Source organism: Stegastes partitus, unplaced genomic scaffold (assembly GCF_000690725.1).
Source record: "Stegastes partitus isolate 25-593 unplaced genomic scaffold, Stegastes_partitus-1.0.2 Scaffold575, whole genome shotgun sequence".
Lineage (NCBI taxonomy): Eukaryota > Metazoa > Chordata > Actinopteri > Pomacentridae > Stegastes > Stegastes partitus.
In genome coordinates this window covers 207039-218894 of record NW_007578306.1, presented here as the reverse complement: position 1 = coordinate 218894, position 11856 = coordinate 207039, and the positions used below count along the sequence as shown (strand labels likewise).

Below are 11856 nucleotides of genomic sequence, written 5' to 3'. Positions count from 1 at the left end.
AGAGATATAAAATATTATATTAATACATACATTATGCTAGATATATTATAAAGTTGTATGTAAAAGTTTGGCTCTCTAGTAAAATTTACATATTTTTGGAATGAAAATAAACTATCACAACCCCTATAGCCAACAGTGGCTATAACAAACATACAACAAAATGAGCCATTTTTCAAACATCATTGCACTTTTAATTTAATGAAAAAGTACTTTGTATGACAACAACTATGAATCTGTAGTGTCTGTAGTTGTTTATGTGCATGGGGCAATAATCAAGGGAGGATTATTAGGGCTCAAGATGGTACTTAAATACCCTTTAGTCATTTGTAACACCAGTCAGGTGTTAATAATAGAATAAAATTTTTTTGTTTTCCTGTGAAAAAAAACTCAGCGTAGCAGAGTGGTGTGTGTATCATGACAGTGTAGTACTGCTGGAATTAGTGCTGTGGAAATGACTACAGCACACCTTACTCATGAAATTAGACGATGATATTAATCTTTATTCTGCTTTTACCTGATGTATGTATGTATTTATTTATTCTATCTTTTAACTGTGTTTTCTCTGTTTGTGTTTGCTTGTGTTAACTGCAGCACGGGTAAATAGCCCAATACAAATTTCCCACGCCTGGGACCATGAAGTTAATCTGGAATCTTGAATCTTGTCGGCGGATTCATCTCCTCCTGAGCTAAGTCCAACCTCAGTCGTGTTGTCAGCGAACTGAATGATGGTGTTAGAGTTGTGGATGGGGACACAGACATATGTGCAGTGAGTAGATGATGAGGCACAGCATGCAACCCTGTGGGGAGCAAGTGCTGAGTGTGATGATGGAGGATAGGTGGTTTCCTATTCTGATCGTTTGGGGGTGGTTGGTTAGAAAGTCCCTGATCCACTGGACTGAAAGTCCTTGGTCACTCAATTTAGTAACCAGTTTTCTGGGATTGACAGTGTTGACTCCAGCGCTAAAGTCTGTGAAAAGCATCCTCACATGGCTCCCCTGGTGTTTAAGGTGGGTCAGTGCAGTGTGAAGAGTGGTGGTGATGGTGTCCTCTGTAGACCTGTAGGCTCTGTGGGCACACTGGTGTGGGTCGAAGGGAGGTGGGAAGCTGGCTTTGATGTGCTGTAGGACCAACCTCTCAAAGCATTTTGTGATGACCGGTGTGAGAGCTATTGAACAGTATTTGTTCAGCCCACTGGTGACTGACTCCACTGACAGTGGAATAATTGCTGAAGACTTCAGGCAGGGGCTGCAAGGTGGCTCAGTTGTTAGTACCATCGCAGCTAGGAGATCCCTGGTTCCCATCCCAGTTAGGACGCCTGGGATCTTTCTGAGTGGAGTTCAAATGTTCTCTCCGGGTTCTCTGGCTTCCTCCCACAGTCCAAAAATGTTCGTCCAGATGTCCCTCTCCTCAGCAACATTTTCTTGTTCCTCTTGTGAGATACCAAGGTGCACCAAGGCCAGATGAGATATACAATCCTTCTATGGAGTTTTGTGTCTACCCCAGAGTCTCCTCCCAGTGAACCTGGAAAACCTTCAAAGAAAGTCGCCCAGGAGGCATCCCAATAAGATGCCTGAACCACTCCAGCTGTCTCCTTTCAACATGAAGCAGAAGCTTCCTTGAACCACCAACCTTTCCATTAATAGACAACCCACTCCACCACCTGAACTACAGCCATCTATGCAGGACTTGTATCTGTGTTCTCGTATCCCTGATCTAATTGTTTTCGGTCACTACCTAGAGCTAATGACCCTCAGTGGTGGTTAGAATGCAGATCGACTCGTAAATCTTTCTCCTAACTGACATGGGTGTCACTACTGTGAAACAAGACCCCAGGTTGATGCCAGTGTATTTAGCAGTGGCACTTAGTGACCAGCACCCACATTCTGCACATTTACATTAAAATTCAGTAACAATTCAGGATAAAATGAGCTGCTTCGATGTTCAATAAAAACTCCAATTATTTATTACAGTTATTAGAGTACTCCTTTGACTAAATCAGTACCTTAAGGATCTGATCTTTTTCAACTACACCCATGTATTATGATGAGTGTTCTTATAATTCATCATTTGTGCTACAAATGTGTACCTGGCTGCCAAGGAATACATGGCAAACCTTGTTTCAGCTCACATGGTGCAAATCAACAGTCTGTGTGTCAGTGCCAGCTGGTGACAAACATCTTTCAGGCTCACCTGAAGCAGCAGGTCACAAAAGGACCAGCCTTTCATACACATTCCAGTATCTGCAGAGCCGCTAATGTTTCTGCAGACAGGTGTCAGCCATCTTTACTGTTTACGTCAAAGCTCTTTTTCCTGTGTGCTGCTAATGTCATCAGGAGCCTGCTGTTATTTATGAATGTCTGGCGGCCTGAGCTTAGGTTTCACTGCAAGTTCAGGCCTAAAATGATTCCAGTGATCTGAGCAGAGGTAGAGAAAGGGCTCTTTATAAAACAATAAACAAATCAGAGTTGTGGTACGGGGAAACAACTCATATTACAGGCCACAACAGGGCCACAGGAGCCACAATGACAGAGTTGAGAATGAGGCCTACTGACTGGTCACAAGTATATACTCCAGTTTTAGGTTCATAAAGCGCAGCAGTATTTGCTTTGGAAGTTTATACTTTCTGAAACAACGTCCTTACACACAATTCAACCGCAATTTAAGTCAGTAAAGATTAAAGAAAGAGAGGTTCTCTGCAGATTGTTGAGTCCCTGACTCCAGAGTAGAGGCCTACACTGAATATGAGCAATTGTTCTCCCATGAAAAACAACAGCCATCTCTAGTTTTAGCAATTGTACCAAAACAACATCCTTTAGCATTCAAATGACCTTAAAAACAGATCTGCTTACCTGCGTTTTTTAGGAGCTTTCAGCAGAATCTGTGGGCCCTCATCAGTAAGTTCAAATTTTTGTCAAAATTTTACAGTTTGAACTGTCAAGCTTGAACAACATGAAGGCTCAGATACGGCCTGTAAGTGGAACTGCCAACAGCTTCATCTGCAGCTTTTTATGTCTGATAACTCAACAGACTTTGTGTGAGGTGTTATCATTTCAGTTTCTTCATATAGGAACATGCTAGCTTGCTTACTACGGTGAAGTAGTTTTTGCAGTTTTTGTTGTTGTTTTTTTACACTGTTGGCTCCTTTTTTCCTCTAAATCTCTGTATAAAATGTTTTTTTTTCAGAAGTACATCTTCTTACCACAAGGTGGCAGAGGCAGGATGGAAGCTGATTGCCTCTTTTTTACATGATTATCTGGGCACAAGGAATCACTACAAACCTAAAAAAGTAATAAACAACAATAAAAACCAATGCAATCAGAACATTAGTTTTTTGAGACACGAATGGTTACATGTTTCTGATCAGGTGTGTGATAAGTCCCAGATTCATTCTGAGGCAGGACAATGAGTCCAAACATACATTACACTCACAAATAACAATCTTCATCCACTAAAACAAGGAGTCCTGCAACAGATGGTCTGACCTCCATAGAGCCCTGACCTCAGGATCATGGATTGAGTGTAGCATTACATGAAGGGAAGCCGAAACAGGCTGAATCCACAGTGGAACTGTAGCAAGTTCTCCAATGTACTGAACAATCTACCTGCTGCCAAAATGTGCCAACTGTGCTATAACTATTCATGGCATTATTTTTAAAGCATCCTTATGTTACTGTTACATGTATATGAGTCTAGCTACTGTCCCAGAATCAGAAATTTGGATTCAAATAATTCTGTTGTAGAGTTGTAGAGTTCTATTGAGCAGGATTTGTAAACAGCAATAATTATTGCCATTGTATCATCAGTCCCGCTTCACTCAAAAATGTGTTTTGCTTTCTGTTGCTTCACTTTGATATTTGTGCGTCGCTGCAGAGAAGATCTAAGTGCTGAGTTTGACACGAGGGATTGATGTTAGATGAGAGGAGGCTGTGGCAAGATAGAAGGGAATCTGGTTATGGAGGCTTTGTGAGAAATGAGAATAAGTTTGAGCTGGGTGAATTAGATTGGACAGAGAGACAGTGAGAACAAGGATGTTGTACTGACAGGAGCAGGAATAGGCAAGCTGCAGGCATCTGGCAGCCCTGAGTTCAAAGGAGAGCAGGTGAAAACCATGAAACATTTCATGGACTCAGGCTCAACCAGCAGTGGGGTTCCTTCAGACAGCACAGTTGTCCTCAGGGTACGAAGCTGTATCGTGACTCCGTAGCAGCTCAACGAGATTCACTGCCGGTTTCACACCTGTGATGTTCTCAGAAACAGTCTCGCAACTCAGAGCAATGAGCCCAGACCAGAACCCTTTGGGACGCCAGCGACAGACACTCACTATTTATCTCATATTTACATGAGCGCTCCAAGAATGTGGCATGTGTGAGGATTAGCATTCCTGTAAGTGAGATCAAATCTACAGATGTATGAAGAGACAAAATTCCTATTTAACAATCAAAGCTCACCTGCTCCTCACTGCAACAGCATTTGCAACGGTTTGGTAAAAAAAAAAAAAAAAAAAGTGCTGTAGCGACACATTCAGCTTACATAAAATTCTATTCTGACAGCTTGAATTCTACACATGGAAAAGTGTATCTGTCAATCAAAAGTGTCCTTTTAAATAACCCACGATATGTCTGGGCACGAAATGTATCATGTTCATAAATGTGTCAACTGTCACTTCCACATGAAGTCTGTGAATAAAATTAAAATTAATCATTCATGGTTAAAATTTTCCCACCCTCTTTTCTGGTCAGTTGACTCCTGCCAGTTCTTTCAACCAGCGTTCCAAACCAGACTTAGATCATGCCCATCACCAAACAAATAGATTCTTCTAACGTCTTGTACAAGGTGTCTCTTTCAGACATGCAGTCCTTCCTCTTAATCTGTCGGCTGCTTCATGTCGAAATGACCGACCTGCTCACTTTGCTTTACAAGTTGTGGAAGCAATCTTTCATGTTCAGACCAAATAATATTTCACTTATTATGAATTCTGGGGTCATTGTTGCCTCGCAGCATGAAGGTTGCCGGTTCGCGTCCCGGTGAGGACACCTGAGATCTTTCTGTGTGGAGTTTGCATGTTCTCCCTGTGCAGCGTGGGTTCTCTCTGGGTTCTCCAGCTTCTTCCCACCAGGTTCAAAAAACATGTTGAGGTTAACTGGTGATTCTAAATTGTCCGTAGGTGTGAATCTGAGTGTGCTGGTTGTCTGTCTTTAAGTGTGGCCCTGTGATAGACTGGTGACCTGTCCAGGGTGTCTCCTGCCTTCGCCCTGAGTCAGCTGGGATAGACTCCAGTCTCCCCTAATGAGGATTAAGCGGTGTATAGATATCGGATGGATGATTATAAATTCTCCTGACAAGATCATTCAGAATCTAACAGCAAGCCACTGTGTGCTTTTCTTCATCTCAGACACATGAGCTATATGCATTATTCATCAGTGGACGTACTGTCCAATCTGACGCATATGAAAAATATATATTATGTATCGTGGCTGTCCTCATCACTGTGGTGGGTATGTCTGAATAAATCTGTGAGGAGCGTTAACACAAAAGGGACCAATGTTTTAATGACAGAATATCGTCATTTAAACAGACTGATGAAGCAGCAATATTACACATCCCATATCTGCAAAGTGCCTTAGATACAAAGCCTTAACCTTTGGGTTTAGAAAATATTGAGGCATCGACATATAGCAACAGCATTATCCCATGGTAGTCAGTCCTCTCAAATATCTGACCCCAGCTGTAAAGAGAAAGGTTTCCCACCTTACCAGAAAGGCATCGTATAGTTCAGAGTTTCTTGTTGTCAATGTTGTTTTTAAATTCATTGCTGTTTGTAAAGCAATTTATATTCAATAAAGCCCTTTTGTGGGGATTTTGCAAAGCTTTGAGAAATATTTTTAACATATGTTACTCATTATTTTTATTATTGATTCATTTTGTTATTTACTTGTAATAACAGTATGCTAAGTGAACAGTGCAGTGAGAATGTTGGCCTCTGAATCACCTGGGAAATGTTTGCCGGTAATACTGAGGCCAAACATTGATGAGCGGCGGGTTTTACCAAGCAGAAAGCAACTGACATCTGTCTCACTCTGCGTCTTCTACCTGACTGCACTCAAACCACGAGCCGTCTTTGTGTGCTGCTGTGTATATGCATCACTTTTTTATGATCGATTGTTTGGCAAAGAGGTGGCTGTTTGTCTTTTACCCAGCAGCTTGACAGAGCGGAACAAATGAAATTATTCCACTCTCGTTCACCTGCAGGTTATGCAAAGAGGAGGACGGGACATTTGTTGCGTAGTGGATAAATATTGTTGCTGTCAGTCAGTCATGAAACCAAGTCATGAACTACATGTACTGTAGTGACCCTGATACAGCATGTGCATCGGTCATGCATAAGTGCTAAAAATCTAAGTCACTGCTGGCAAAGCTAAGGCTGATGAATAGACCTTGCTTCAGAACTCGGTTAAATAGTTTTAGATTGAGCTTAAAGTCACTGTAGGTCTTATTTAAAATAGCACTTACCCTTCTTTTGAACCCATAAAGCATCTGCATTAAACAACAAGCTTCTCCTAAACGAGACAAGAGTGGGTCTAAAATTAGATTGGCCCATGTTCACGTACATATGTATACACACATCTGAGTGGGAGGATGTGTCTTATGTACATATATAAAAGGCCCCTACTCTTTCACAGTCTTATGTCTCCTTCATGCCTCTTCCTGGGAGCCTTCTGACGGTTCTAACGGTTCTGTGCAGTATCTCAGCTATTCTGAGGATGGAGATCTCAGATGTTGTTTCATGGATCTGCTGAAGTCACTTTCCCATTTTGGAGGTTACAGCCCTGAGTGCACAATTGGTACTTATGTGGCCTTCATTTTCCAAATCTTTTCTTAGTTAGCTTAGATGTTGGGTGTCAAAGTATCCATAGGTCTTACATTCTCTGCATAGATCAACTATCACTGAGATTGCTGGTGTAGTAGCATTCCAACAGTTCTATATTCTCAGCCCTAGTCATGTCAGAGGTAGGCTTGACAGTCTGACGCTGCTCTGATGTGACAACATTGTGGTGAGAGGCGTCCATAATACTGAGTAGTTTCCTCAGCATCCCCCTCTCTGACACCACCACCAAACACTCCAGTTCCACTCCCAGGACAGAACCAGCTTTCTCGATGAGCTTGTTGAGTCTTCTAGCGTCAACTGCCTTCACCCTGCTGCCCGAGCACACTACAACAAAGAAGATGACACTCGCTACCACCGAGTGATAAAACATCTGCAGCATGGTTCTGCAGAAACTGAAAGATCTCAGTTTCAGAAAAAAAAACTAATGGCTTTGACTTTCTCATATAGATCCTCTGTGTTTTTAGTCCAGTTCAGCTCATGGTCTATGTGGACATGGAGGTACCTGTAATTCTCAACAATGTCCACCTCTGTTCCCTTGATGATGGTTGGGTTTGGAGTGGTTCTCTGGCTCCTGAAATCCACAATCAGCTCTTTAGTCTTCATGATGCTGAGTCATCGGTGGTTGATTTCACACCACTCCACAAAGCTGTCCATCACACTCCTGTACTCAGCCTCCTGTTCCCTGCTGATACAGCTCACTATGGCAGAATTGTCTGAAAACTCCTGCAGATGGTAGGACTGTGAGAAGTATCTGAAGTCTGAGATGTAGAGGGTGAACAGGATGGAAGACAGGACATCTGTGCTGCTCACTATTGTGTCTGACACATTGTTATGCAGCCTCACAGCCTGTGATGGAACTCGTGATCGAGGTCACTAGTGAAGCATCCACCTGCATCTCCAACAGCTTATTCCTGGTATCCATTGTTAATTAATGATAAATGGTCCACACTTCAATTGCACCTTTTAACCTTAGCGAGGTTCTGCAAAGTGTTTTACAATTTCTTTCTCATTCACCCATTCACACACTCACACATCAATGGCAGCAGAACTGTTATAATAATGTATAATAATAACTCAATGTGGACATGCAGATGTGTTCAGTCCAGGGCTCTTTTTAAACATGTGAAGTTTGGGACAGAAGGGGACAATACATATTTGAGTTACAACAATAGTTTCATGATGAAACACTGACATTTGCCATGCTACCAGATAAACAGTGTTAAGTGAATAGTTACAATTCTGATAGCTTTGCATCACAAATGTCTTTGGATGACACCAATCAAATTCACAGTGGCTCAGATTAATTATCCAAAGTTTGTTAAAAAAAACAAAAACAAACTGTAAATGGCAAAAACTGCACCAGAATGGATGGGACAGTAAATTCAAAATGGAAACCTGTTGGGTTTAAGGTATGGCTGCAAGAGGGTTTTCTGTAAGTCTTTTAATTGCTCTATTAATGTAAATATAATGAATTTCGGGCTGCAAGATGACTCAGTGGTTAGCACCGTTGCCTCACAGCAAGAAGATCGCTGGTTTGCATTCCGGTGAGGACACCTGGGATCTTTCTGCGTGGAGTTTGCATGTTCTCCGGCTTCCTCCCACACAGTCCAAAAACATGTGGAGGTTAATTGATTCCATATTGGCAGTAGTGAATGTGAGTGTGCTTGGTTGTCTGTCTCCAAGTGTAGCTCTGTGACAGACTGGTGACCTGTCCAGGGTGTCCCCTGCCTTCACCCTAAGTCGGCTGGGATAGACTGCAGCCCCCCCGCAACCCTGACGTACACAGTCTGGTGTTGAGTGGTGGTCTGGGCTCTGCTTATATTGACAGGCAGGTGATGAGTTGCAGGTGAGCCACTCGCTGCCGCAGGTGTCCGTGATCAGGTGATTATCCAATGAGCTTTGACTGCACTGGCCCACAGAAAGGAACAGGCTGTCACTAAGCCGAGGAGGGCGTGACATGTTGGAAAATGCTGTATTTTTGATTTAAACTTCTTATATGTTACTACTTTTATTCAGGTCATTCAACAAAAGAAGACAAAATTTCAAGAGAATGTACTGTTTATTTGAAGTACCAACACTTTTGATAAGGTTGTAACTTTACAATGCATCCTTAATAATGTCCAGATCTCCATGAAAAACTAAATAGTGAAGCTATACTAATTTGCAAAGACATTAAAACGACACAATACTTTGATAAATAGCAAAATCAAATAATCAGTGAAGTAGGAAGTTTATTTCTTGTACTTTGCACTGGGATCATATTGTCTTTTTAAATAGAAAACTTTAGATTTACTGTTTATGCATGCTTGTGAGAAATAAATAACTTACTGTTAATTCTAACATGCACAACTGGGTTTTTCTCAAGAGCAATAATTACAGATATTACATTATATACATTCAGGAACAGGGATCTATCAGCTAGCCCATAGTCCATTTAAATTTTACACCAGAGAAGCTTTGTAGGTTGCTAACATCACATTACCAAAACAATCATGCTGAATGTTCCCATTACAACCAACTTACAACGTTATGTATGTAGATGGACTGATGTCAAAAGAGAAACATGTAGCCTAATCTTTTGGTGACACTTTGATTTAAACAGAAGTTCTAACAAATCTCTTATTTAAACTGGTCCCACTCTTCATTTTACTGATTAACCCTTTTGCTGTATCGATACAGATATTGGCAGCTATCTTTCCAACAAAATGAACATAGCAAAAAAAAAGAAAAAATCTACTGCATCAAAAACCCCATGCAGACATCAGTTGGATTGTGGAGGAGCCAAGATTCTGTTTCCCTTTCCTTTGGCTGACGGAGGTCAGTCGGGTGTATTTGGTCGATTTGGTCCAGCAGTAATATTTCCCTGCTTGCTGAGTCACGTCTTGCAGGACAACCTGGGTGCCTGTGTGTCTTGTGTGTGCACTACTGTGTCCTCACTGTCCATGGCCTGGGAGGAGGTATGCTGGGTGAGGTGGGGCCGACAGTGATGGCAGGGTCTCAGGAGGCAAAGTAGGAGCTTTGCATGGAGTAAAGGCGGTCGATAGGGTTCCCCACCCGTGCCTGCAAGGACCCTACATCTGTGGCGGCCATAAAGCAGTCACTTAGACTTGTCAGAGAGGTGTCACTGTCAATGTCATGGAAGATGGAGTCAGAACCTGATTAAAGTAGAGAAGACATAGGGAAGTGAAATGATGAGAAGTATGTGGGTGTCACTCCATTTGATAACTCATTCATTATTAAAACAAACAAACAAACAAACAAACACATATGTGATGTTTATCTACATGTGTCCTTGGTTATGTTTTGAAATGATTGACCAAATCTGTAAAGATACATTATCGGTGGCAATCTTACACACAAACAAAAAAGCTCAGTTTCACTACTCGCTGTCTGTACATGCTGCAAGAGGAGAGGGAGGGATGTTGTGCTGTGGTCAGACATAGAGTGTAAATAAGAGATCAACGTTGGTTCCTGAGGGCTGTATTACAAAGTCAGATTAGTGGGTTATCGAGGTATGTTGAGCCTAAAGTCACAGTTGTCGGTGTCACAAAGGTGGCTCTCTTTTAACCTGCTTAGATCTCCATGGTAACTGATGCTGTGGAGCTAATCTGGTCTGGAGCAGATTATGTTCAGAGTTTATGGTTTAAATTGGCTGGAAAGAGCATTTTCTAAATCATCAATCACCAAAACCAAACACTAAGTGAGCTTTTGAATTGCCCCTAGGTAGGGGATAAAGTTATTTGAAATAAATAAATTCACTTTGATTTGGCCAGAAATTAAAATGATATCCTCCATTATGGGACAGCGTCAGACCCAAACGCACTTCAATACAATATCATGTTTAAATATATGAAGTTTAAAGTTTAACAGCTTTAATGTGCAGCTGTCAGTTGGAAATAAGCGGCTACATTGATCAGTAAAATAAATATTTTACGTACGTTTAACAGTTTTCTATCAGCATTCCCGTCTTGCACCATTTGCAGTAGCAGTGCTTTTTATTGTCCTAAATTTTAATATTCCTCATTGTTCTCCATTAAAACCACATGTTGACTGAAGCAGCTGCACATGATCGTTTATGACTGATTTTGTGCAGAAGAAGAGTCACATGACTCTGTCTGTGGCCTGTCAGCGTCCACTTTTTGCACGATGGTGTTAACCGTACTGAATAGCTTTTACTGTGTGACATAACCCAATCCTGTGTGATCAGTGAGCTCACATTAGGTAGGTGGGCTGGCAATGTTAACCAAGGCTGACTTACGAATTGTGAATTGATAGTACAATTCTACTATAGCTAATTTAAAGTTGGCAGTTAAGCAAAATGGCACGTTTCTTACTTTTGTAAACAGTCCCACTCCCATGTGGACTGACAAACTGTGATTGACACCCAATGAGTGAACTCAAAGGGGGTCCATCAATACGTTTATTTTTAAAAGGACAAAGGTGGGATAGCAGAGTAGTAACATTGCTCTTCCTGACTGAACAATGGGGAAGCAGTTGCGTCACTTACTCTACTGGTCAGGCATTTGGCTAAATAAAACTAACTATGAAAACTGACATTTTCATGGTAGCTGCAGTTTATTGCAGGCCAACAAACTGATATCATCTGACATGTAAACTAAAGTCAAAGCACTACAGTAGGTGCTCATTTATCCAATAAATAAAGAAATAAATATAGGATTTATAAGGTTTGAGGAAATGTTCCAATTCTTCAGAGACACATATAAAAGAAAAAAAAGTAAGAGATTGCATTGAGTTACAGAAGCAGGTGGAACAGAGGCAAGCCCAGAGATGATGCCTGGACATGAGCTCTCTTGTAGGAAGAAAAGCACAGCTGAACTTGAAAATGATCCCAATGTTGTCAATTTTATTTACCACAGTTACTTGCTAGTTATACGTAGACCTACTGCACTTACTGGAGTGCACACATCTCTAAAGTGAAACATCCAGTAAGTTGAATGTTGAGTTTTGTT

The 11856-nt window shown here is 41.4% G+C and overlaps 1 protein-coding gene across 1 annotated transcript in view; it reads right to left on the bottom strand.

Annotated features, from left to right (window-relative positions):
* Nucleotides 1-9883: 9883 nt before the first annotated feature.
* Nucleotides 9884-11856, bottom strand: part of LOC103362448 (LIM/homeobox protein LMX-1.2-like) — a 65895-nt gene continuing 63922 nt past the window's right edge. Inside the window, exon 8 of the mRNA XM_008288807.1 lies at nt 9884-10041. Within this exon, the coding sequence (XP_008287029.1) occupies nt 9884-10041 (158 nt within the window). The remainder of the gene's footprint in view (nt 10042-11856) is intronic.